We start from the raw sequence: 27,181 nt of genomic DNA on the forward strand, positions 1-27,181 counted from the left end.
TCATCCGTTGGGAGAGGGAGGGAGGAGAGGGCAGTTGTGCTGCCAGGGGCCGGGGGTGGGGGGGTGGCCAGTGGAACCCCTGAGTAGAGGGTAGGTAAGCGCCAGGACTTATCAAGTGAGCAGAAGAGGAAGAGGCACCTGAACGCGGAATGAACGCAACAAAGTCTCGCTGAAACACAGGAAGGAAGTTGCCAGGGGCAGGGGGCAGGGATGGGGCAAGCTGAACCCAGTATCTGTGTTAACCCTATGAGGCTGCCTCCTTCAGTGTCCAGTATCCATTCACCCTTCCTTCTGTACAGACACCCCCACCTACGGTTGGAGGAAAAAGGCCTTCATCTGGCTCCTCCTCCAGCAGCTACTTCCTCCAGGACCGCAAATGCTGCACTTGTTAGGAAGGCAGGAATGAAACCTCTGTGGCTCAGATGGTAAAGAATCACCTGCAATGCAGGAGACATAAGAGACGGGTTTGATCCTTGGGTTGGGAAGATCCACTGGAGGAAATGGCACCTGGGAAATACCATGGACAGTACCCTGGCGGGCTACAGTCTATTTCAATTCAGTACAGTCACTTAGTCACGTCCGACTCCCTGCGACCCCATGGACTAGCACGCCAGGCCTCCCTGTCCATTGCCAACTCCCAGAGTTCACTCAAACTCATGTCCATCGAGTTGGTGATGCCATCCAACCATCTCATCCTCTGTCATCCCCTTCTCCTCCTGCCTTCAATCTTTCCCAGCATCAGGGTCTTTTCCAATGAGTCAGTTCTTCCCATCAGGTGGCCAAAGTATTGGAGCTTCAGCATCAGTCCTTCCAATGAATATTCAGGGCTGATCTCCTTTAGAATGGACTGGTTGGATCTCCTTGCAGTCCAAGGGACCCTCAAGAGTCTTCTCTAACACCACAGTTCAAAAGCATCAATTGTTTGGCACTCAGTTTTCTTTATAGTCCAACTTTCACATCCATACATGACTACTGGAAAAACCATAGCTTTGACTAGACAGACCTTTGTTGGCAAAGTAATGGCTCTGCTTTTTAATATGCTGTCTAGGTTGGTCATAACTTTTCTTCCAAGGAGCAAGCGTCTTTTAATTTCATGGCTTCAGTCACCATTTGCAGTGATTTTGGAGCCCCCCAAAATAAAGTCTGTCACTGTTTCCACTGTTTTCCCATCTATTTGCCATGAAGTGATGGGACTGGATGCCATGATCTTAGTTTTCTGCATGTTGAGCCTCAAGCCAACTTTTTCACTCTCCTCTTTCATCAAGAGGCTCTTTGGTTCCTCTTTGCTTTCTTCCATAAGGGTGGTGTCATCTACATGTCTGAGGTTATTGATATTTCTCCCGGCAATCTTGATTCCAGCTTGTGCTTCCTCCAGCCCAGTGTTTCTCATGATGTACCCTGCATATAAGTTAAATAAGCAGGGTGACAATATACAGCCTTGACATACTCCTTTCCCTATTTGGAACCAGTCTGTTGTTCCATGTCCAGTTCTAACTGTTACTTCCTGTCCTGCATACAGATTTCTCAAGAGGCAGGTCAAGTGGTCTGGTATTCCCATCTCTTTAAGAATTTTCCAGAGTTTGTTGTGGTCCATGGGGTCGCAAAGAGTCAGACATGACTGAGCAGCTGACCAACAATAACCGTCTGCACTCCTGTGGGGCTTTATTTAGGCTGCTGCTGCTAAGTCACTTCAGTCGTGTCCGACTCTGTGCGACCCCATAGACGGCAGCCCACCAGGCTCCCCAGTCCCTGGGATTCTCCAGGCAAGAACGCTGGAGTGGGTTGCCATTTCCTTCTGCAATGCGTGAAAGTGAAAAGTGAAAGTGAAGTCACTCAGTCATGTCCCACTCTTCGCGACCCATGGACTGCAGTCTACCAGGCTCCTCCATCCATGGGATTTTCCAGGCAAGAGTACTGGAATGGGGTGCCATCGCCTTCTCTGTTATTTAGGCTACAGGACTGCAATTAGCCTGGTGTCTGTCTTCCCTTTGTGAGGGACACAGTCCCCTAGCTTTCACCTCTGCCCCAATACCAAGTGTGACTAGCCTATCCTTGGCTCTCAGTGTGTTTGCCTGAGCTCCTCTCTCTGCTCCTGCTGGAGGCAGATCCATCCCTGGCCCCAGGGACTTTTCAGTCTAACAGAGATTAGCTGCTTGAACACAAGGTTCAAATAACAAGGTACTAGGATGTATTGGAGGTAAGGGGGTGGAAAGGGCAGGTTAAGACAACCTGCACAAGCTGCAAAAATGACCCTTGCCAGAAGTGGTGGTGTTTGAAGAGTGGAGATGGGAAAGGGGAGGACACCCTGGGAGAAGGGGACCCATGGGTGGCAGGGAAAGCAGAGGTAAACACTCCATGCAGAGTAAAAGGAACCCTTCCTGCACACCTGGGCACTGGGGGAGCTGGCTGATGGGCTTAATCTCATCTCTCATCTACTCCCCACAACACTGGGAACCAGATACCATAATCTCCATGAGGAAAGCAAACCTAGACAGGCCCAGCACGTTCCCAAGGTCTCACCTCCAGCAGGTGATGAGCCCTGGATGTGAACCCCAGCATCTCACACCAGAGCCCCTCTGGACCACCTTACAGCACACTGCCTCCCAGGATTCCTACTAAGTCCTTTTGGCTGGCTGCTGAGAAAAGTAGAAAGTCAGATTGAAAGAGAGGTCATGCATCTTCTTCCTTGTTGCTCAGTCAGACTCGTTGCGACCCCATGGACTGCAGACCCTAGGCTTCCCTGTCCTTCAGTCTCCCAGAATCTGCTCAAACTCATTTCCATTGAGTCAGTGATGCTATCTAACTCTCTCATCCTCTGTCATCCCTTCTCCTCCTGCCTTCAATCTTTCCCAGCATCAGGGTCAGTTCTTCGCATCAGGTGGCCAAAGTATTGGAGCTTTAGCTTCAGCATCAGTCCTTCCAACTAATATTCAGGACTGATGTCCTTTAAGATTGACTGCTTTGATCTCCTTGCAGTCCAAGGGACTCTCAAGAGTCTCCTCCACCTTGGCCCTATTCAACCACCTCCACCCTCCAGCATTTCAGGTGCACAGCAGTAGGAGGGTTTCCCACACGGACATGCCAAGGAACACTGCTCAGGAAGATACTGACATTCCCTCCAGAGGGAAACAAGCTCAGAAAATGTCACTCCCTATATCCCCCGCTGCTGCTTCACACGTCCATCAACATCCCAAAGAGATGTCCCTTCACTGTTTAACCCAGCACTCGCCACCGCCACCGTTTGCCCATCTCACTAGACCTGGCTTTAGTGCCTGCAGGGCAGTGCCCGGCAGTGTACTTGGGCTTGAACGTGAACTTCAGGGGAGCGTGGCAGGCCCGGTCGCCCTGGGGGGTTGCCTGCCTCTCCGCTGTTACCACCGACCCGACTGTGCCTGGCCTTTGGAAAAGTCTGGCATCATTTTCCTCACTTGCCTGAAAAGAAAAAAGAAGGTATAAACGCTTCCCTGGCCGGGTGTTGGGGCTTCCCTGATAGTTCAGTTGGTAAAGAATCCGCCTGCAATGCAAGAGACCCCGGTTCGATTTCTGGGTCGGAAACCCCGGTTCCATTCCTGGGTCGGGAAGATCCGCTGGAAAAGTGATAGGCTACCCACTCCAGTATTCTTGGGCTTCCCTTGTGGCTCAGCTGGTAGGGTGTTGAGAGGACTCAAATGAGTGAATCAAAGGTACTTTCCTTGTTTGACAGAGAACAGCCCCGAGCCTGCAAGTTCCGCTGCTGGTTTCGGGGAACTCGGGAGGAAAGACCTCGCTAAGCTCACGCCGGCTCAGTTGCTGCGCGGATGCCCGCGATCCTCCCCGTGGGCCCGAGGACGCGGACGCGGAGGACTTGGCCGCCGGCTGGCAGGGCGTCCCTTCAGGCCCGGCTCCGCGCGCGGGAGCGGCGGGCGGAGGAGGGGCCGCGGGGCCTGGCGCCTCCGCGCTTCCGGGGCAGCGGGCAGCCGAAGGCACTTCCCCCGGACGGGCGGACGGCCTCGGGCCGGAGCCCGCGCCCCGCACTGGTCGCACCAAGGCGGCGCCCGGCGCACCCAGGAGCAGGTGAGCGCTCGGAGCCCCGCGGGCCGCGATGGGCGGGGAGAGCAGGGGGCGGGGCCGGCAGGACCCCCGCGGGCAGTGGAGACCCTCCTTAGGCCCGCGTCCGACCCAGTTAGCGGCCGATCCCCGGTCCCCGCTCCCGGACTTGCCCGTCCCCTCCCTGGGGCACCTCTGCCGGATTCGCTATCATTCCCTCTCCGCCCCTTCACCTGGCTGCCCGTAGCACTCACACGGCGGAAACGGGGTGAAAACGCCCTTGGAGAGCGCTGTCACCTTCTCTGTCGCCAAGAAGCTCGTGCAGAGAGTCCTTGACCCTGCGCAGCCTGGCTCGGTCAGGTGGCTTCCGTCTTGAACCTAGATTCTTTTCCCTCCAGTCTCCCCGCCTCTTTCTCTGCTCGCAGCCTCTCCTCTGATGGCCTTTGTGACAATGTTTCAGCAAGAGCAGGGCTTTACTTAAGGGTAAGGGTTTATGAGGGGGGATCCCTTCCACAGTCATTTCGTGAACCTAGGCCATGGGCTGCGCATCGTGTGACAGTACTCAGCGAGCAGAGTCAGCCCCCTGTCCTCCACCTGGAGACACTAGGAAACACCCACACCCAGCCAAGTGCAGCTAAGAGACTGGAGGATTGGGTACACACTCATTGAGCTGACCCAGGGGCTACGGAGAGTCAGAAATGACCCACTATCAGAGGAAGTCACGGTCTAGTTAGTTTTAAAACCTTTTATAAAAATTGAAGTACAACCTACACAGAGAAAAGTGCCTGGATCTTAAGTGTACAGCGTACCTAGCGTCACTGCAGGATAAATGAAACATCACTCACACTCCAGATGCCCTTTTGGGGGAGATGTCTTCCAATCACTTTCACCTAAAGGTGACTGCTACCCTGGCTTTAACATCATAAATAATTTTATTTGGTTTTGAACTTTGGAAACTTAGGGTCATACTTCTGTACTTTTGTGTGTGATGCTTTGTGCTCAATATGTTGATTAACTCTTGTTGCATTTAGTGGTGGGGCTTCCCTGGTAGCTTAGCAGTGAAGAATCTGCCTGCAATGCAGGAAATGCGGGTTCAATCCCTGGGTCGGGAAGATCCCCTGGAGGAGGGCATGGCAACCCACTCCAGTATTCTTGGCTGGGAAATGCCATGGACAGAGGAGACTGGCAGGCTACAGTCCATGGGGTCGCAAAGAGTCGGATATGACGGAAGCAACTTAGTACACATGCATGCATTTATTGGTAGTTCATTTATTTTCATTGATGTGTAATTTTGAGCTGTATGGATAGACCCCAGTTTATTTCTACATTCTACTGGATACATAGATTGATGGATACGGACTGTTTCCAGCGTGGGGTTGTTGTAAATAGTGCTGCTGAGGCGTTTCTTATTGTTGTCTTTTGGTGAGCATGTGTAAGTGCTTCTGCTGAGTATATTCCTAGAAGTGGAATATAGCGCCAGTTTTTCAAAGTCCCTCTACCAGTTTACACTCCTACAGGCAGTGTATGAGTTCCTGTTTCTACACGTGCTTACCAGTTCTTGATACTGTCTGTCTTCTTCATTGTAGCCATCCTGCTGAGTGAGGGGAAATCGGGTTGCACTGAGGTTTAATTTGCATTTTTTCTGATGACTAATAAGTTGTGCATCTTTTCATGTCTGCTGGGCATTTGGATATCCTTTTGTGAAGCGTCTGTTCGATTGTGCCGCCTGTTTTTCCAATACGTTATTTCTTTTTTCCTTACCAGTTTGTAAGAGTTCCTAAATATTATGGATATGAAACATATTGGATATGTGATATTTTCTGTCTCAGGAGATTGCTTTTTCACTCTCTTGATGATGTCTTTTGAAGAAAGAAGTTCTTCAATTTAACATTGTCCAGTTTATCATTTTTTCCCTTATGGTTCTATTATTTATGTCCAGTTTTTTTCTTTTTTAATTGTTACCTATTGCGGACACAGGGAGTGTGCGAAATGGGTGAAGGTGGTCAAAAGGTATAAACTTCCAGTTATAAAATAAAGAAGTTCTGGGATGTAGTGAACAGCATGGTGACTACAGTTAATAATACTGTATTTGAAAGTTTTAAGGCAGTAGTACTTGAAAGTTTTGAGGACAAGAAAAAAATTGTAAGTATATAGTAATAGATGCTAACTAGACTTATTGTGATGATCATTTCTAAATATCTAAATAAATTGAATCATTATGTTGTTCACCTAAACTAGTACAATGTTAGATGTCAATTATATCTCAGTTTTTAAAAATCAGGAAAATAATCATAGGAAGGTAATCGCCTATATTTTCTTCTAAAAGCTTTGTTGGGATTCTCATGTATACCTACTATCGATTTGAAATTACTTTTTTAGTATATTGGAGTATGTGGGTCAAGATTCATTTGGTTCTACAAGGCGGTTTAAATTGGCCCAGACCACCTTTCCCACTGTAGTGCAATGTCAGCTTTGTTATAAACCAAGAGCATATATAGACGTGGGTCTGTTTTCAACACCCTATTCTTCCATTTGTCTGTCCTTGTATATGAATATTATTGTGCCTTAATTACTGTTGTTTTATACTGTCTTTATTATACTGGTAGTGGAAGTCCTCTCAAAGTTCCTCTTTAAAAATTTTAGGTTTTATTTTTGTATCTGACCTCCCCACCCCCAAGCCTTTTTCAAAAATATATAAAAAGCAATCATTTTGAAAGCTCAAAAGGAAACTAATGTATAAAAGCATAATTTATAAACCGAATCCATCATTAAATTCATTGCTACCACAGTCTATATTACATTCAATGCCTGCATATTTACATGAGACCTATGGCAAAACACATAAAAAGTAAATTCACATCATTTTAGTTTAAAAGGACCTTTAGGATATAGTTTTAAAACAAAGGGAGTTTTTTAAAACTTAGGAACTGTATTCCAAAGATCAGTTTGCTACATTTGACAAAATATAGCAACACATTAAAATACTTCCCATTCATGTTTGGTCAGTAAGATATATTCCTACGTGACTGAAATATAGCTAAGGTTTTAGATTTTAACAACCAGAGTCACAATGCTTTTGATTTATAATTTAGGGAGTTCCCTGGTACATTGACTAGTGGTTAGGATTCATCACTGTCAACTGCTATGATCCAGATTCCATCCCTGGTCTGGGAACTGAGATCTCACAGGCTGTACAGTCAAAATATAAAAAAATAAAATAGCGGCCGCTTCTATACACACATGCACACACACACACACATGAAAAATTTGACTTGCTATTTATTTATTTTTGGCTATGCTGGGTCTTCTTTGCTGTGCGGGCTTTCTCTAGTTGTGACAAGCAAGGGCTCCTCTCTAGTTGCAGTGCGTGGGCTTCTCACTGCAGTAGCTTCTCCCCTTATGGAGTATGGAGGTGCTTGGGCTTCAGTAGTTGTGGCCTGTGGGCTTGGTAGTTGTAGCTCCGGGGCTCTAGGGCACAGGCTCAGTAGTTGTGGCGAACAGGCTTAGTTGCTTCTTAGCTTGTGGGATCTTCCCAGACCAGGGACTGGACCCGAGTCTCCTGCATTGGCAGGCAGATTCTTTACCACTGAGCCACCAGGGAAGCCCTTGACATGTTTGGTGGTGGTTTAGTCACTAAGTCATGTCCAACTCTTGCGATCCCATGGACTGTCGCCCGCCAATCTCCTCTGTCCATGGGATTTTCCAGGCAAGAATACTGGAGTGGGTTGCCATTTCCTTCTCCAGGGGATCTTCCTGACCCAGGAATTGAACCCCGGTCTCCTTCATTGCAGGCAGATTCTTTACCGACTGAGCTATGTTTAAAAGTCTTCAAAATTTACAAAATGTAGTGCTGAAAGCATTTGTACTTTGTTATATATTCAGCAAAAAGATTTAGTTTAATATAGATTATAAGACTTCAGTTAATTACCCAGAGTTCTATGACTATTTTCTGCCTGCTAGAGTCCCATTTTAAATCTGACTTTATAGCGAAATTAGTAGTTTGAAATTTATTTCACAAAATCAATCCCAAGATTTGCTGGGCACTTTTCAATTATTCCACTGCTTATATACATCGAGACAAGTGGTTCCTTGTGTCAGAATTACCTGTAGAGCTCTTAAAAACTACAAATTTGCAGGCTCCACTTTATTGAATAAGAATTTCCAGAGGTAGCTACTTTTAAATTAACTTAATTATTTGTTATTTCTGGCTGTGCTGGGTCTTCGTTGGTGCACACAGGCTTTCTCTAGTTGCAGTGTGTGGTGACCACTCTCTAGTTTCGGTTCATGGGCTTCTCGTTTCTGTGGCTTCTCTTATTGCCGAACACCAGCTTTAGGGTGCACAGGCTTCAGTGCTTGGAGCATATGGACTCAGCTGCCCCGCAGCATGTGGGATCTTCCTGCAGAGGAGATCGAACCCATGTCCCCTGCATTGGCAGGCAGATTCTTAACCACTGGACTACCAGAGAAGTCTGGTAGCTATATTTTTTAAAAGTTTTCTCGGTGATAATGACATGCAGCTTTGTTTGGGAACCACTGCTGCAGCCCACTAGACCAATCTTTAGGTGCATCATAATCCTGGAGTATTTGGGGGTTTCTTGTTAGTATTTGTGTGTGTGTGTGTGTTTTGTTTTGTTGGCTTTTTGTGTGTGTGTGTGTGTGATTTCAGTTTTTTTGCTTGGTTGGTTTTTGTTTGTTTTGCCGCAATATGCGGCTTGCGGGATCTTAGTTCTCCAGCCAGGAATTGAAACCAAGGCCCCAGCATTGAGAGTACTGAGTCCCAACCACTGTACTGCCAGGGAATTCCTAGGGGTACTTGTTTAAAAACCAGGTTCCCAAGTCTTCCTCCCAGAGATGTGATTCAGTGGATTTGGGGTTGGGCATAGGAACTGGCATTTTTAAACTCTTCCTTGTGATTGGTCCCTGTGTTCACTTTAGTGATGCATGACGAATTACTACAAATTTAGCAGCTAAACCAACACCCGTCTGTTACCTCAAAGTTTCTGTGGATCAAGGGCCGGGGAAAGGCTTGCCTGAGTCTTCTGCTGGGGTCTTACCCAGCCGCAGTCCAGGTGTTAGCTAGGGCTGCGGTGCCATCAGAGACGCAAATGGGAAAAGAACCACTAATAAGCCCCCTCAGGTTATTTGTTGGCAGAATTCATCTCCTTGAAGTTGTAGGACTGAGGTCAGTTTCTTGCTGGCTGTTAGCGGGATACCACTCTTGGCTTCTCAAGGCTGCCTGAAGTTCCTTGACACCTGACTCTCTCATGACATAAGAAACTCCCAAGTTAGCAAAGGAGTCTTTTTCCAGTCTGATAAGATGGACTTTTACACCCACTCCCATGCACACACATACATCTGTATTAATACAAAATATCCGTATATTGTGTATTATCTATTCATCAATAGGTATTCATTATACCTAGTGATACATACATGCAGTATGTATATTTGCTATTATATATAAATTATACATAATATAAATATCTTTATATTGTTTATAAATATATGTATATAAATATTTACACACAATATAAGTATCTAAATATTTATATATACATCTTATATAGCAAATATACATACTATATGTATGTATCAATAAGTATAAATGTATATACACACATGATCATGTTACTAATTATATGATATATATATGTATGTAGGATGAGATGGCTGGATGGCATCATTGACTCGATGGACGTGAGTCTCAGTGAACTCCGGGAGTTGGTGATGGACAGGGAGGCCTGGCGTGCTGCGATTCATGGGGTCGTAAAGAGTCGGACACGACTGAGTGACTGAACTGATACATTTATAAACATATGCTTGCACACACACACGCACCATATGCATAGTAATGTAGTAGGTGAGTGACATACTACAACCTTCGCCATACCCGGTTGTAAGAAGTTATATGTCCTGTCCGTGCTCACAGTTGTGAACACTGGGGCCACCTTAGTGTCCTTACCTATGTCTGTCAAGCTATTAACAGTTAATTCCAGCACTTTAAAAAAAATACTGATTTTGACTGCGTCAGGTCTTAAGTTGCAGCACGCAGGATCTTTAGTTGTAGCATTCAGTGAACTCTTATGTGGGATCTAGTTCCCTGACCAGGGATCAAACCTGGGCCCCCTGCATTGGAAGCGGGGAGTCTTAGCCACTGGACCACCAAGAAAGTCCCATAATTTCAGCACTTTAAGGGACATTGTCCTGCAAGTTCTAATGAATCCTGTCCTGACAAGCGTTTCAGCAAGTGTTTGAGCCTTTGAAACCAATGTTCTTAATTTTGAAGTCAAAGATCAGATGAAGTGTAGATGATACTATATCCATCAAAGAAGTGAAAAACTCCCTCGAACAGTTTAGACGTTTAAGCAGACCAGTTTTTAGCACTTAGAGTCAATGCTGTCTCTATTCAGTAGCCTCACATGCAATCAAAGATTGTGTATTACTTTCCCATTGCTTCTGTAACAAAGTACCACAAACAGTGGATTCGTACTGAACACATTTGTTATCTTATAGATGCCGTGCATCCCTTCTGGAGTTGCTAGGGAGGAATCCAGGTCTTTGCCTTTTCCGACTTCTGGAGGGTGCCGCGTTCCTGCTGATAGCCCCACGTTGGCAGAATTCATCTCCTTGAAGAGGCGCCCCACAGGACCCCGATCTCTGCTTCTGCTGTCACATCTCCTCTCACTCTGACCCTTCTAACTCTTCTAAGACCTCTGTGATTACACTGGCCCACCTAGATAATCCAGGCTCATCTTCCTATCTCCAGACCCTTAATATCATCTGCAAAGTCTGCTTCTTCCAAGTAAGGTAGCTTATTTTCACCCAGGATTAGGATGTAGATGTCTTTGGGGGACCACTGTGCCATCTTCCACAGATAATATTTCCTGTTTAACAGAAATGGAATATGAATTGGATAAGATACATAATCATATATCTTCATAGGTTTCAGTACATTCCCTATACAATAGGTACTGGAGACCAGTTAGATATTGAATAATACTTAATACACTTTGGGTTTTATTCAGTGGAGCTTTATAGTATTTACCTCACATTCTAAGTTCTTCTTATAATATTGAAAAAGTATTCTAATAACACTGACAGTAACATGCTACTATTTTTGGTTTTGTTTTGAAGAAGCTCTTTACTAATTTTCTATCAAGTTTTTGTAATTATCTACAAAGTAGGTATTTAGGTCTATATCCTTCTACTTGATGAACTGTTTAAAAGAACAGGGAAAAGTGACTACAGAACAAATCAGAGACTAGACAGAGCGAGTGATGAGAACTTGCAGTTGGAGATTTGGGTTCACTAGCTTTTTGTCTGCCTGACAAGTATGTCTTCTACATCTAATACCAGACTATTACTAAAGCCTGTCAAGATTAAAGCATATCTGAGTGATCGCTCCACAACCTCGGCCGCACAAGAACTGAAAAGAAACAAGGAAAATGCAGTAGGGTTTTAGATTCTGGGAAACAGACAGTGTACACAGTTAATGGAACTGATCTTCATTCTTGCTCAATTTTCCTTTGTCAAAGATGCTGTTTCCTGTGTTTGAACTTTTCCATAACGTCAGTCACTAGGGCCTATACCAGTCCACTTCCAGTGGCTATTGGGCAATTGGACTTCTTCTTAAACAAACAATGAAAAAACACAGCTACCAAAAATCAGCATTAGTGTCAAAAGGGTAAGTAATTTGAGAAACTGAGAAACTGAATCTTAAATCTACATTGGTTAAGTATACTAAAGTTTTATGTCAATTTTGAACCTTTAAGCTGTCATAAAAATATCAAATCAGTCTCCAGTTTGTGTGTCAAAGTCAAATAATGAATTTTCAAATTAAAACACAATTGAAAAAATGTTTAAGATAAAAAGTAAGTAGCATTGTGTCTACTACTGGGGGGCTGGTTTCGGGGAGCAGGGCAGGGAGCGGAAGGACATCTTGAATGGTTGAAATGAAGATGTCAAGAGACAGCAACTCCTAGACTTCCTTGGTGGTCCAGTGGTTAGGACTCCCCACTTCCAATGTAGGGGGCCTGGGTTCGATCCCTGGTCGGGGAACAAGAGCCCATGTGCCGCAACTAAGACCTGGTACAGGCAAATTAAAGCAAAAAAAAACCCAACAACTCCCAAATCTAACAGTGGTTACTAGGCACTGCCTCAGCCTCTCCACTTAGGGGGTCTGAAATCCAAAGAATATTAGGTAGGAAAAGAAACACACATCTTTGTTAATGTTCCCATCTTCGTGTCCTTTTGGCTGGCTTCGCAGCTGTCTGCTTTGCTCTTTCAAACATGCCTCTTCCCAAGCCCATCCCAACTCCTCCTGCCCCCGGACACCTGCCCCGCCCTCTGCTGCTGCAGTTCAAGTTCTCTTTTTGAACTTTTATGTTTTCGTGAATCATCAGTACCTCTTGTCTTCTCTCCGTCAGCTTGGCATAAGGGTGTTCAGCATTTAGCCGAATGAAACATGTTTGTCCAACGTTGAAAGACTTTCTTCGACTTTTGAAAACTCTTTATCTCAGTGTGTCTATTCAGACATATCCTTTCTCTGTGGCTTCCTGGGGCAGTGGGCGGGGGAGAGGGCGGGGTAGGGTTGTCTTGACCTCTGCAGATCCATCAAATAGTGAGACAGCAGTCCTTGCTCTAGTGCCCAGTCCTCTACCAACCCTTCATCTCCAGAAGCCACTAGATCGCAGTGACTCTGTTTCAGATCAGGTGGGCTCTGCTCCACACAGTATCCTCCCAGAAACCTAAGCAGAAAGAGTCTCCGCCATCAGGGACATTAGGTCATTGTGGTGGGAAAAGAACACAGCGAGTTGCCATCTGAGGTAGTCTTGGTCCTTTGCATTTCCATATAAATGTTGATGCCTTTGACAATCCCTTCCCTCCACCTCCAAAAAGTAAACCAACAACCTTCTGGAATTTGGAAAAACATTGACTATATCCCTCCAGTATCTGGCTTGTTTTATTTTTTAAAATATTTGCTGCGTTAGGTCTTCGTTTCATCATACAGGGTCTTTCGTTACGGCATGTGGACTCTCTAGTTGCGGCTCTTGGCTTAGTAAGTCTGTGGCATATAGGATCTTAGTTCCCCCACCAGGGAATTGCACCCAGGTCCCCTGCATTGCAAGGTGGATTCTTAACCACTGGACCACCAGGGAAGTCCCTGGATTGTTTTATTTTTTCATTTATTTATTATTTTCTCTATTTGTGAAGAGCAGGTGCTGGGGCTTCTCTGCGGTGGCTTCTCTGGTTGTGGAGCACTGGCAGGCTCTAGAGTGCGCAGGCTTCAGTAGTTGCGATTTTTGGGTTCTAGAACACAGGCTCAACAGCTGTGGCAAACGGGCGTAATTGCCCCAGGCATACGGAATCCTCCCGGACCAGGGATCGAACCCGTGTCTCCTGCATTGGCAGGCAGATTCTTTACCACTCAGCTACCAGAGTAATTTTTTTCCTGAGCATTCTATACCATGCACTTTACGTAAATCATCTCATGTAGTCTTCACAATAATGCTGAGCAGGCTGTAGTATTTCACAGATGGAAAAACTAAAGTTTTGCAAGAGTAAGTAGTTTACCAGAGGCCACAGTTCATAAGAGATCTAGGAACTCTGCCTGCAGAGTCTGTAAACTCTACCACTTTGTGCAGCTGAGGGAGAGAGGGAGGGAGAAAAGGTTGGATGGCTGGGGGGCAGATGGAGGGAGTTATTTGGGGAAAGGCAGGCTTGGAGGAAAAGTCTTCCAAGGTTTCTTACATGAGCTGGCTTTCTACTGCAAAATATCTGTTTAGCTTGACACATAATTATTTGTTCAAATAGCAACAGACCTTCTTCTCTGATTTCAGCATTTACACAAGAAGTTCCTACAACGAGGTGCTTGCCAGTTGCCCTTCCCCAGATCCCGAATGCAACCCTGGCCAGGTGGCGCAGAGGACAGTCACTCTGCTGGTCATGCTGAGCTCATACTCTGTAAGTCTGATCACTACACAGATTGGGGTTTCACTAGAAACCAGCTCTAATCCCAGTGGTGGCTGACCCTAATCCCATAAGGGACCCATGTAGAGACTGAGCCTCTGTCAGGCACCCAGAGAGAAAGAACTCCCAGAGCCCATGCCCAGGGACTGGGAGTAAGGTAGGTCCAGCTTTTGTGACCTGCTCTCTCTGTCTCTTGTAGAATGGCTGTTCCATGAGGTCAAGACTGGGGCCCCTCCCTTCTCCCACTTTACCAATGCCTGGTCTCATGGGGTTAGTTTGGACCCCACCACGATGGCATCATCAACCTCCTCCCCGGCTCCTGGCTCCAGGTCCAAGAAGCCTCTGGGCAAGATGGCTGGTGAGTAGACACAGACTCCTAATTCCAGGAGGCTGCCTGGCCCCCAAACACAGGCCCTGAAGAGATTCAAAGGAGGCTGATGGTCAGGGGGAGTGGTCCTGTCTTGACCTCAGTGCCCAGGGCTCTGTGGGGAGTGAGGAGGTGTGCCTCTGGGAGCCTTCAATCATTTTGGCTCACTGGTCTCCCAGGTGTGCTCAGCTAATCGTCCCAGCCTGGAAACCACCATGCTGAGTACTTAACTTGCTATCTCTTGTCATCTAAATCACTCAGAACCATTCAGAGGAAGGAGATAAGCAGAGCAGACAGAGAGGACAAATCCACTTCCAGAACACCAAACTTTCTGTCCTGATCAAAAGCTGGACAGGCTGAGTTGAAATCATTTGGAGTACTCAACAATATGCCAGATATGGCATTATTTCCTCTAACCTTCAACAACCGGAGAAGGCAATGGCAAGCCACTCCAGTACTCTTGCCTAGAAAATCCCATGGATGGAGGAACCTGGTAGGCTGCATTCCATGGGGTCGCTACGTGTCGGTCGCGACTGAGTGACTTCACTTTTGCTTTTCACTTTCATGCAATGGAGAAGGAAATGGCAACCCACTCCAGTGTTCTTGCCTGGAGAATCCCAGGGACGGGGGAGCCTGGTGGGCTGCTGTCTATGGGGTCGCACAGAGTCGGACACGACTGAAGCAACTTAGCAGCAGCAGCAGCAACCTTCAACAACAACTGAAATGAACCCATTTTCCAGATAAGGAAGTGGAAACATTGACTGGCTTGTTTAAAGCCATCCAGAAAGCAAGCGGTCCACAATCAAATCTGTGGGGCCCTCCAAAGTATGGTTTGGAATCAATCAGTGCTGAGGTCTTCAGGAGTTCTGACAGTGACCTCCTTCCACATTTCCATTTTCCCCATTTGGCAGGAAGCTAGGATTTCTCAGGGCTTCCCAAGTGGCGCTAGTGGAAAGAACCTGCCTGCCAATGTGGGAGACATAAGAGATGTGAGTTCGATCCCTGGGTTGGGAAGATCCCCTGGAGGAGGATATGGCAACCTACTCCAGTATTCTTGTCTGGAGATTCTCCAGACAAGAATCCCATGGACAGAGGAGCTAGTGGGCTACAGTCCATAGGGTCGTGGAGTGGGATATGATTGAGGAGACTTAGCATGCATGTACCTAGCGTGTAGGATTTCTCATGGCCAAACAGGTGCCAATCCCTGCCTCTCTTTTGCTCCCCTTAATCTAAATCCACCTCCCCTGAGTGCTAAAAGTGGGTTTGGGGACTAACTGACATTTACCAGCTTAATACAATTCTGCTTACAGACTCACAGATGGTTGACTAGTCATCTCGTGGGACGTTCTGGTTAGGATGAGTGTATCAGAAACCAAAGGGTGTGGAGCAGGCAAAGCTGTCTTTCCTAACCAGGCTGGTAAAACAGCTAGAGTTGTTGTTGTTTCTCATATTGTTATACCAAAGATTTTTTTTTAATTATTGAGGTATAATTGACATACTCTACTCCATTAGTTTCAGATGTACAACATAATGATCCAGCATTTGTATACATTGCAAGATAATCATGACACTAAGTCTAGTTAACTTAGACTTAGTTAACTAGTTAACTAAGTTAACTCTAGTTAACATCCATTACCTTACGGTTCCTTCTTGTGATGAGAACTTTTAAGATCTACTCTCTTAGTAACTTTCAAATATGCAGTACAGTAGGAAAAGCAGGTATTACGTCTCCGCTGACTTATAAAACTGCCAGGCTTATTTATTTATTTTGGCTGCTCTGGGTCTTTGTTGCTGTGTGTGGGCTTTCTCTAGCTGCAGTGCACAGGCTTTTCATTGCGGTGACTTCCCTTGTAGAGGAGCTTGGGCCCTAGGGCACGTGGGCACCAGTAGTTTCTGCTCGCGGGCTCTGGAGTGAGCGCTGGAGCTTAGTTCCCCGGAGGCACATGGAATCTTCCTGGACCAGGGATGAAACCTGTGTCCCTTGCATTGGCAGGCGGATTCTCAACCATTGGGCCACCCGGGAAGTTCAAACAACCAGTTTTTATGTATTTCCCAAACCTTTAAAGACAAGGGGAAGTTTGGGGCAAGTCCTGAGGGATGGACACAGTACACAGAACAGCTGGTGTGAGAAGCTGGGCAGGGGAGACGGACTGGGGTCCCTCCTGAGGTGACTCTTCTCTGGTGGGGTCGGGAGGAAGCCCCTTCTGAGAACTCCAAGCCTAAGCAATGCCTCTCTCCACTGCAGACTGGTTCAGGCAGGCCCTGGCGAGGAAGCCCACGAAGATGCCCGTCTCCCCAGAAAGCGCCCTCAGTGACGTTTCACACCCGAGCTCACCGGACAGCCCCCCATCCCTGGGCTCCAGCTCAGAGGTGTCTCCCATCCCTGCACCGTCGCACGGGAGCGCTGACGGTGGCGGCGGCAGCGGCAACAGCGGCAACAGCAGCGGCGGCCGCTGGAGCAAGGACTATGATGTGTGCGTGTGCCACAGCGAGGAGGACCTGGCGGCCGCCCAGGAGCTGGTCTCCTACCTGGAGGGCGGCGCCGCCAGCCTGCGCTGCTTCTTGCAGCTTCGCGACGCCACCCCAGGTGGCGCCATCGTGTCCGAGCTGTGCCACGCGCTGAGCAGCAGCCACTGCCGCGTGCTGCTCATTACCCCCGGCTTCCTCCGGGACCCGTGGTGCAGGTACCAGATGCTGCAGGCGCTGAGCGAGGCCCCCGGGGCCGAGGGCCGCACCATCCCCCTGATGTCCGGCCTCAGCAGAGCCGCCTACCCCGCCGAGCTCCGATACATGTACTTCGTGGACGGCCGCGGTCCCGAAGGTGGCTTCCGCCAAGTCAAGGAGGCTGTCATGCGGTGTAAGCTTTGGGGAAGGGCTTGCTCTACCTGGGCTTTTAGGAGACACCCAGTGTTGTCTAGTATGGGCTTCACTCTATTTTATCTTTTTAGGAAAATATTTGTCTGCTCAGCATCTTTTAGCTGGCGGGGATCTTCCTTGAAGTGTGAAGGCTCTTTCAGTTGTCACCTGAGAACTCTTCGTTGCAGGGAAGCAGGCTCTAGTTCCCTGACCAGGGATGGAACAACCAGTCTCCCCTCCGCCCTGCATTGGGAGCACAGAGTCTTAACTGCTGGACCACCAGGAAAGTCCCTAGGCTTCACTTGATTGCACTTGGCAAATACTGTGATTTTTTTTTTTTTTTTTTTTACAAACAGAAGGTTTGTGGCAACCTTTCCTGGTCAGATGATAATTAGCATTTTTTTTTTCTTTTTTAGCACTATGTATTTTTAAATTAGGGCTTCCCTGGTGGCTCAGATGGTAAAGAATCTGCCTGCAATGCAGGAGACCCGGATTTGATCCCTGGGTGGGGAAGATCCCCTGGAGTAGGAAATGGCAACCCACTGCAGTATTCTGGTCTAGAGAATTCCATGGACAGAGGAGCCTGGTGGACTACAGTCCATGGGGTCACAAAGAGTCAGATACGACTGAGCAGTTGTTTCTATTCCCATTTTTTAATTAAGGCATGTACATTTTTTTAAATCAACTTTTTATTGAAGTATATTTGATTTACAATGTTGTGTTAATTTCTGCTCTACAGCAAAGTGATTCGGTTATACATATTTTTTTAATCTTCTTTTCCATTATGGTTAATCACAGGATATTGAATATAGTTCTCTGTGAAGGTATGTACATTGTTTTTAAAAACATCATGCTTTTGAACACTTAATAGACTACAGGAGAGTATAAACATAACTTTTACATGCACTGGGAAGCCAAAGAATTTGTGACTCACTTGACTGCAATATTGGCTTTATTATGGTGGTCTGTAACTGAACCTGCAGTGTTTCTGAGGTCTACCTGTAGTTCAGGATGCAGGCTTTGGAAAAGACTGTGTTACCTGGGTGAGTTACTTAACTGCTCTGTGCCTGGGTTTTCTCATTGGTTGAATGAGAATTATATTATATACCTAAATAAGTATGTACACTAAGTAGGTATTCAGGATACTGCCTGCCACATGTAAAATATTTGTAACAGGCAAGGCCTAGCACATGTCAAGTCCTCAATAAATATTAGCCATTATCATCATTATTGGGACTTCCTGGGTGGCTTAGTGGGTAAAGAATTAGCCTGCAATGCAGGAGTCACGGGTTGGATCCCTGGGTCGGAAAGATCCCCTGGAGGAGAAAATATCAACCCACTCCAGTATTCTTGCCTGGGAAATCCCATGGACAGAGGAGTCTGGTGGGCTACAGTCCATGCGGTCGCAAAGAGTTGGAAATGACTGAGTGACTGAACATACACACACATACACATCATCATTACTAGTATTAATAGTATTAGATTTCTCTCATTGAGGTCAGGTTGGCCTCAAGAGCTAGGAATGTCCACCAAGAGCCAGGAACATGCCAGGAGGGACCCTGGTTTAGTATTGGTTTAGTAAAGCAAACAGGTGCAAAATAATAGGAAAGGATTGCCCATGATAAGCATATCCAGGGAGGGGCAATATGTAACAGTGGGTTTGGAAAGTAAAATATAGATTAAAAAGCAGTGGAGGCAGGGAGCTATTTGGGAAACAGAGATGTTGGGATCTGAGGATGGTGACAAGCCCTGTGCCTCTTGGATCTCTTTCAGACCTGCAGACCCTTGGCTGATGCTTGATCCATCACCACAGCACCCAGAAAGTTGGAGCAAAGTGGGAAATGGAGTTAGAGGGCCCAGGGCCTGGGATTTCAGCAGACACACTGAGTTGTAAGGAGTGAGTTTGCAGGACACTGTATATGACCCAGGGATCAGACTGTCTGTGGCCTCCATATCCGTGGGCTCTCAGGAAGGACCCAGGGAAGTTGGGGAGTCCCCCCAGGAAGGCCTGGCGAGGCTGGGGACTCCCCCAGGAAGGCCTGGGGAGACTGGGGACTTCCCCAAGAAGGCCTGGGGAGACTGGGGATCCCCCAGGAAGGCCTGGAAGAGCCAGAAAGTGGAGGTTGGAGGAAGTGCTGATACCAAGATATGGCCCACGTGATGCCGCCTGTGTGACTGGACATGAAGCCTGGCAGGTCGTGTCTGTGTCTTCATCCCCTGGAATCGGGCACTGGTGTTGAGGTGCATTCCTCTTGAAGAGGTGGCTCACCTGAGTAAGGAGCTGGAATCCTGGACCACTTGCCTCAGCTGCGTGGTTTTCCGCGGTGCCGGGGGAAGCCCTGAGCAGGCGTCAGGAGAAAGCAACAGGTATGGTGTCTTTCACACTCACACTCCTGCCGGGGTCTCCCTGTGACATCGTTCACATCTGAAAGGCACGAGGAAGATGCCCTCAGCACTGCTGTTTGTTTCCACTGCACACCTGTCATTCGAGACCCACACGTAGAGACCATTCAGAAGAGACAGGAGAGAGCAGGGAGCAGGTGGGGCAAAGAGAAGGGAAACTCAGACCTTTTAGCTGGGGTCAAAAGCCCACTCATCGATGCACCGACATGCGGGCTTCATCAGGCCAGAACTCATGGTTTCTCATGCAGAGAGCTCCTCACCTCTGCACTCAGAGGAATCAGCATATTCCTCTGGAGGATGGTATGTTTTCAATAAAACTTGTTGTTGAGCTGAAATGAACTTATTATTTCCCTGATGTATACTTTTGTGTCTCTTCATCCACTCCCCACCCCAACATCTCCTTTTACTGAAAAAATATATACACATATATATTTTTTTAAAAACTGAGATATAATTGACATATATTAGTTTCAAGTGTACATGATTTGCTATCTGCATATATGAGAAAACCTTTAATTACAAATTATCTTATTATATATGAAAGGACTAAAGAATAATGTCGTACACTCACGTACTCTACACCCAGCTTAGAAACAAACTCTCACAAGCCCTTAATTATATTCTCCTTCCTTCTCCTACTAGAAGTAACCACTACCCTAAATTTTGAATGTTATCACTCTTAGCTTTTCTCTAGAAATTTATTACGTATGTATGCATCCCTGACAGCATACTTTTACATGGTTTTGTATTGTAAATAAGCGGTGTTATGTTTACAGATTATGCAAATTCCTTCCTTTGGCCATATGTTTGTAAGATGTATCCACGTTGATGTATGGAGCTCCAGTACATTCACTTTCATCCCATTATGTAAATATACCACTGTTTAGCTGCACATTCTTCTACAAATGGACACTGGGTTGTTTCAGTTTTTTTTTTTTAATTGAAAACAATAAGCCTGTGAGCATTTTTATTCTTGTATATGTTTTCCAGGGCAAGATCTAGGATGTAACCTAGATGGGGAATAGTTAAGAGTAATGGTCTTGGTAGAAGATATGAAATTTTCCTCCAAGTTGATTCTGCCAATTTCTGTTCCTACCCTGTGTGTGTAAGAGTTGCCACTTTTTCATGTTCTTGCTAACAGTTAGAATTATCAGATTTTTTTATTTTTATTTTTTGCTACACTACACAGCTTTTGGGGTCTTACTTCCCTGACTGGGGATTGAACCCAGGCTCTGGCAGTGAAAGCACTAAGTCCTAAACACTAGACTGCTAGAGAATTACTTAGAATTATCAGTTTTTTAGAGCTTCTCTAGTAGCTCAGATAGTAAAGCGTCCGTCTGCAATGCAGGAGACCAGGGTTCAATCCCTGGGTTGGAAAGATCCCCCTGGAGAAGGCAATAGCAACCCACTCCAGTATTCTTGCCTGAAGAATTCCATGGACAGAGGAGCCTGGTGGGGGACAGTCCACAGAGTCACAAAGAGTCAGACACAACTGAGTGACTAACACATACACACACGTCAGTTTTTAAAGTGTGTGTAAATTTGGTGGGTGAATACTGGTATCCTATTGTCATAATATTCTTTCTTCTCTTTTGCCTTTATTATAAAAAATATACACTAAAAGGAAGGCGGCAATTTGACAAATCCCTGCATACCTATCACCCAGCTTCAACAATTACCAGCTCAGAGATAAGCTTTTATTAACAATAACCCTACCCATAAGTCACCTCCAGATCCTTTGAAGCAAAACCCAGGTGTTATTTTATTTCTAAATATTTAAGTATGTCTCTCTAAATTATTAGAAGTTTTTTTAAAAAAAATATGACCACAATATAACAGTATCTTTTAAAGAAGTTTTATTTTTTAATGTAAACACTTCTATTTGTAGTTTGCGCTTTCTGTGTCTTCTTTGGGAAATCTTCCCTACTCTTGTATTTTCTTATGGAAGTAGTTACATTTGGTTCTTTAATCCAGCTGGATGTTTGGATGTTTGTTCGGGTTTGTTTTTGTTGCTCTCGATTTGTAAGTCAGAGAGCCGTTTCCCCCCCATTTGAATAGCCATTCTTTGCTGGCGCCCATCCTCCCCCACTGACTGTGCTGTCTCTGGTGTCTTTGTCATGTATCACACGCCTAGGTTCTCCAGGCTCCTTCCTTCATCTTCATGTACCCTGTGTGAGTGGCACCCTGGCTTACTTACCGCGGTTGTTAGTAAACCTCGATAATTTACAGTAAGCTCTTCCCACTTCCTTTATTCCTCAGAATCACTTCAACCCTCCCTGTTCCTTTATTCCTTCATATAAATTGTTTATTCCATGTGTCAGATTCCAGGAATGGGCCAATTAGTATTTTTATTGGACTTACATTGAGTTGAGAGATTAATGTGGAAAGAATAGATGTTTTAATACTTTATAAAAATGTTATGACTCCATTTCTTTGTCTTTAAATGTATGTCAATAAACTTTATATAAATCTTTTCCATATTGGTCAGTCACATTTTTTATGAGATTTAGTCCTTAGCATGTCATATTTTCTGTTGCTAGTGTAAAAGGTATTTTTATTTATTTTGTGCTGCAAAAAGCTTTACTTTTTCCATTTGGTCCAAAGCTTGAGAGAGGGCTCCAGGATGTTAAAAAGCTGCCTAGTGGCTATAGAGAGGGGCTTCAGGCAGAAGCCCTGATGTTAGGGTGGTTCCTAAAAGGCCCCTGGGCTCCAGAGGGTCCTAGTCTTGCTTGAGGGTGAGCCTTTTGAAGAGATATTCATCCAGTCCTGCCTGGGGACCAGCCAGACTGTGAAGGTTGGTTGGGTGGTCACCTGTTTTCTTGATGAGTTTCACCTCCTTATCTAGGAAGTGGGTCTCCAGGAAGTCACAGATGTGGGGGTCTGCACGGGCAGAACGCAGGCCATGCAGATCCAAAATGGCCTGTTCTAGGTTCGTCTCCAGGAGAAGGGCAGCTTCAATAGCGTCCTGGCTTTTACCCCACTCCTCTTGAGACGGCTTCTGCACCTCCAGGAAGAGGGTCCAGCTGCTGCACTGGCTTGGCATTTTCAAGAGATGCTTGAGGGCCCTCGTGCTTCTCCGTGGCCAATTTGCAAAAGAAGTGGCCCACACCCTCCAGAGCCACAATGTTGCGGTCCAAATAGAAGCCCAGAGAGAGGTAGGTGTAGAAGGCCTGCAGTGTAAGTGACTGACAGCAGCCACCACCTCAGTGGAATAATTCTGACCAATCTGGGAGCTCATGGTTAATCTGTAATAAGGAGTTAAGCTCCCCAAAATGGTTGTGGCTGCTCCTGGTGATAGTGGACAGCTGAGTGACTGATTCTGAAGGCTCCACTGGTGGTCGGAGGCTGGAGCGAGGGGCATCCCTGGGTCTGTTCCATCCAAGCACTGTTGAAGCAAGAGAGGGATCCACTGCAGAGGGAACTACAAGTTATTTTTAACTTATACTTTTTATGTGTTACTGGTGAGCTTCCCTGGTGATTCTGCCTGCTGATGCAGGAGACACAGGTTTGATCCCTCGGTGGGAAAGATCCCCTGGAGAAGGGAATGGCTACCCACTCCAGTATTCTTGCCTAGAAAATCCCATGGACAGAGGAGCCTGGAGGGCTACAGTCCACGGGGTTGCAAACAGTCGGACACAACGCAGCGACTAAACAACAAGAGGTGAAGACTACAAAACTGGCTGAAATAGATTTTTCAGTTTGAGTTCCTGGATCATGTAGGCAGTATGAATCTGAATTCTAAACCTGAATGGAAACTGACCAGTGATTACAAGTTTTCAGGATTTTTGTTTTTCCCCCTTCTCTCCAGAGCCAGATGTTGACGCAGATAAGTTTCCTAAACATCTTGTTTCCTCCAGTGGGACAGCTTTTAAAAAAATTTTTAGGTAGTTGGCCTTTTATTGAGGTGGTGGCCCCTTAGAGATGTTGCAGAGAAATTATAAATACAATTTTTACATGGCAGTCTCTCTAGCCCTCCTGTTTAGAGACCTGCTGCCTTCTCTTTTCCCTCAGCACCGGTCTCCACGAGGGCGGGCCAGCACAAGGGGATCAAGGACAAGTAACCTCGAATTAAAACGCTGGATGGGAGGAGGTCCCAGGAATCCGAGCCCCTAGGCTCCTTAGCGCCAGAAGAGCCCCCGTCTCTGGGCCCGAAGCACGTCGGGAGTTGTAGTCGCCACTTCTGTCGGGGTGGGAGGAGCTTGTGAGGTTTGCGCAGGCGCACACCTCCCGCCCGGCAGCATGGCGGAGCTAGCCCATCAGCAGAGCAAGAGAAAGCGCGAACTGGACGCCGAGGAGGCGGAGGCATCCAGCACAGAGGGAGAGGAAGCGGGCGTTGGGAATGGTACTTCTGCCCCTGTCCGCTTACCTTTCTCCGGCTTTAGGGTGAAAAAAGTGCTGAGGGAGTCTGCGCGGGACAAAATCATTTTCCTGCACGGGAAGGTACCAATAGGCAGTTCTGGGGAGGGGATACGGAAGGGGGTGACCCAATCGTCGCCTCGGAGGCGGATTTTGCTTTTTTTTTTAAATAGATTCTTCGGAAAATACCAATCCTGGGACAGGGGAGGCAGAGTGCACTAATATGCATCCGAGGGTTGGTTGGTGGAAGGGACAGGATTATCCGTGAAATTAACTAAGGGAATTAACACGCGTAAGGCTAAATTTCTTAATTCCTCTTTTACTAAAATAAAGAACTAACACCAGTAGAGTGTGTTGCCGATTAAAAATCACATGTTGAAGTCCCTAAGGATTCATCGTTCATTCATTAAACCTGTAAGATGCTAGTGAAAGTGAAAGTGTTAGTCGTTCAGCCCTGTCCGACTCTTTGCGACCCCATGGGCTGTATCCCACTAGGCTCCTCTCTCCAAGGGGTTCTCCAGGCAAGAATACTGGAGTGGGTTGCCATTCCCTTCTCCAGGGATGGAACCCACCTCTCCTACATTGCAGGCGGATTCTTTACTGTAAGTTTGTAGTTCAGTTCAGTTGCTCAGTGGTGTCAGACTCTTTGTGACCCCATGAATCGCAGCACGCCAGGCTTCCCTGTCCATCACCAACTCCCAGAGCTTGCTCAAACTCATGTCCATGGAGTTAGTGATGCCATCCAACCATCTCATCTTCTGTCAGAAGCTAGTAAATGTTGCTGGATGGTCTTGTTCATCCAGGCCCCAGGCAGTGACATAGAGACTGCAGGAGGTTTGATCCTTGCTCTGCAGGACTCCACCCCAACAGGGGAGACAGTTTATTCAATTGCTGGTCCAGTTCTACATGCCATGAGCTGACAGGCCAGCACTGATGAGAATTACTATCTTTGATCTCCAGGAATGCACAGTATCTGCCAGTAGACAGACACCGCTGGCTCAAATACTATGTGCTCAGCTTTCTAGCACGGACTCAGGAGAGACTGAAGACCACCCCAAGAACTAGTGAGGAGGCTGTCAGAGGGTTCTCCAGAACTCCTGGCAAGAGCTTTCACTTTTGGAAGCTCGGGGGAACCTGTCTGAGGCATCTGAGCCTATCTCTGTGTCTCATTTTTTTGGCCATGCAGGATCCTAGTTCCCTGACCAGGGCTGGAACCCATGCCTCCTGCATTGGAAGTGTGGAGTCTTAACTACTCGACCACCGGGGAAATCCCTGCATCTCTTGTTTTTTAGCAAGGTTCTGTGTGGTTCTCTGAGCCCACCTGTCTTCAGTCTGCAGTTCCTGCTGAAGATTTTAACCAAGAGAACCTTGGAGCTTGAAGCTAGTTGGGATACCCAAGAGATTCTACTTTCTGTTTCAGCGTTGACTATTTGTGTCACTTTGGGCAGGTCACTTAATCTTCTCTAGACCTCAGATTCTTCATCTGTAAAATGGGGAGAATTTGACAGAGGCCTTATGAGCCTAAAAGAGAAGATAGTGGAGAAGCTTTGCATCTTTCAGAAGAAGGATGCCACAAGGATTTAGGCTGATGAGATGTCTTCTGTGGGAGGAAACATGAGTACCTTTGGCTAGACTTCCCCAGAGGGAAGACTGCAGGGAAGGAAACCCCAAGTGTTGGGATTGCAGAGGCCCTGGGAGCGTTTATGTTTGCTCTCCGGGCCTCCCCAGTGGTTCTGCCTCTGGGCCCACTGATGGTGTCTCCCCCACAGGTGAATGAGGCATCTGGGGACGGGGATGGGGAGGATGCTGTCGTGATCCTAGAGAAGACGCCTTTCCAGGTGGACCAGGTGGCCCAGCTCCTGAAGGGCAGTCCTGAGCTCCAGCTCCAGTTCTCCAATGATGTCTACAGCACCTATCACCTTTTCCCTCCAAGGCAACTCAGTGGTAAGACAGGAGTGGAGGTGGCTGTCTGCGGGGAGAGTGTGATGGTGGGGAAATAGGGGAACAATGACCACTCCACTACAGATTTACATGTTCCAGTTACAGTGGTCCCCTGTGAAGGAGGAGGGGACGCTTGGCATTCTATGAAGACATTTTTGGTTGTCAGAACTGGGGAGGTAGGGTGTTGCTGGTTCCTAGAGGATGGAGACCAGAGATGCTGCTAAATAACCTACAAAGCACCGGATGGGCCCCCACAACAAAGAAATGGTGGTGGTGTCAAGGCTGAGAAACTCAGCTCCAGCATGATGTGCTTTGGGGCGGGAGTGTGATTCATAGGAATAATGGTGATTGTCTGTACTTCTTAAACCCTTTATGTTGTACTGGCCACCAGTTTTAAGTATTCTACATGTGTCATTGTATTTAGTCTTCAGAACAGCCCTATTTTGGTAGGACTTTACGGAGGAGGAAACTGAAGTTTGGGAAGGTTAAGAAAGCTGTCCAAGATCACACAGCAAATAGGTAGCAGAAAAACTGAGATCTTTAGTTGATCAAGGAGTTGCTTTCATCACATGGCTATGGAATGAGCAGTGTGCTGGGTGCTGTAAGATCAGTTAGTTTCCGGAAGGAACTCACTGTCTAGGGTGGGGAGACAGGAAGTGTAATTGAGGAGGGACTTGAGAAGGGGAGGATTTTGTGAGTTAAGAAGCAGAGATTTTTGGTCATTTATGGTTGCCTGAAACACAAGACCTTGTACTTAGTCCAAATGTGATGTGCGACCAGGCAGGCCTTTCCTGCAGAGGTTGGGGAGGCCAGCCTTTCTTCTTCTGGAGGAAACGGCCTGAGCTGTATTATGGGCAGGCCACCTGATGTGTACAGAGGTAGGGTATCACTTTCGATCTTTTGTAGTTTTATTACACTTGAACTGAGGGGAAAAGAAAAGCAGAGATTTGGGTTTTTTTTTTTAATGATTTCTTTTTTGGCTGCCCTGGTTGGCATGTGGGAGATCTTAGTTCCCCAACCAGGGATTGAACCAGCGCCTCCTGAAGTATAAACGTGGATGCTTAACCACTGGATCATTAGGGAAGTCCCAGAGATTTGGTTTTGATCATAAGTATTAATACTTTTTAATTTGTTAAGAAGAAGAACTGATTCATTCTAAAAGACCCTGACACTGGGAAAGATTGAAGGTAAAAGGAGAAGGGGGTGACAGAGGATGAGATGGTGAGATCGCATCACCAACTCAATGGACATAAATTTGAGCAA

The 27,181-nt window shown here is 46.6% G+C and overlaps 2 protein-coding genes, 1 non-coding gene and 1 pseudogene across 11 annotated transcripts in view; 3 read left to right on the forward strand and 1 right to left on the reverse strand.

Moving 5' to 3' along the window:
- The first annotated feature begins 29 nt into the window (after nt 1–29).
- TIRAP (TIR domain containing adaptor protein) lies at nt 30–22,099 on the forward strand. Of its 9 annotated transcripts, XM_059882956.1 has the most exons (7): nt 3,946–4,053; nt 9,687–9,886; nt 10,540–10,833; nt 11,562–11,710; nt 13,866–13,989; nt 16,608–17,219; nt 18,992–22,099. In XM_059882956.1, exons 5-7 carry the CDS (start codon nt 13,926–13,928, stop codon nt 19,009–19,011), a joined length of 696 nt encoding a protein of 231 aa, XP_059738939.1. In that variant the 5' UTR covers nt 3,946–4,053; nt 9,687–9,886; nt 10,540–10,833; nt 11,562–11,710; nt 13,866–13,925; the 3' UTR covers nt 19,012–22,099. The 9 variants fall into 9 exon arrangements, 8 of the variants coding, with proteins under 8 accessions (XP_059738938.1, XP_059738939.1, XP_024842951.1 ...); XM_024987183.2 differs by lacking the exon at nt 9,687–9,886; XM_024987186.2 differs by lacking the exon at nt 9,687–9,886 and having other exon boundaries at nt 10,540–10,828.
- On the forward strand, nt 12,012–12,084 carry TRNAG-UCC (transfer RNA glycine (anticodon UCC)). The gene has a single exon. It is a non-coding gene; the product is annotated as a tRNA-Gly (tRNA).
- Nucleotides 22,100–22,176: 77 nt separating the features above from the next.
- On the reverse strand, nt 22,177–23,615 carry LOC132344190 (ferritin light chain-like; annotated as a pseudogene).
- Nucleotides 23,616–23,843: 228 nt separating this feature from the next.
- DCPS (decapping enzyme, scavenger) overlaps nt 23,844–27,181 on the forward strand; it is a 42,800-nt gene continuing 39,462 nt past the window's right edge. The window contains 2 exon segments of the mRNA NM_174695.3: nt 23,844–24,061; nt 25,747–25,921. Of these exon segments, the coding sequence (NP_777120.2) occupies nt 23,861–24,061; nt 25,747–25,921 (376 nt within the window). The 5' untranslated portion in view covers nt 23,844–23,860.

The sequence above is a fragment of the Bos taurus genome, chromosome 29, assembly GCF_002263795.3.
Source record: "Bos taurus isolate L1 Dominette 01449 registration number 42190680 breed Hereford chromosome 29, ARS-UCD2.0, whole genome shotgun sequence".
NCBI lineage: Eukaryota > Metazoa > Chordata > Mammalia > Artiodactyla > Bovidae > Bos > Bos taurus.

Coding starts and splice junctions, on each gene's coding strand:
- TIRAP (XM_059882955.1), top strand. CDS start 3,798: ATGCCCGCGATCCTCCCCGTGGGCCCGAGGACGCGGACGCGGAGGACT. Junction 4,054..16,607: donor CCCGGCGCACCCAGGAGCAG/GTGAGCGCTCGG, acceptor TCTCCACTGCAG/ACTGGTTCAGGCAGGCCCTG. Junction 17,220..18,991: donor CAAGGAGGCTGTCATGCGGT/GTAAGCTTTGGG, acceptor GATCTCTTTCAG/ACCTGCAGACCCTTGGCTGA.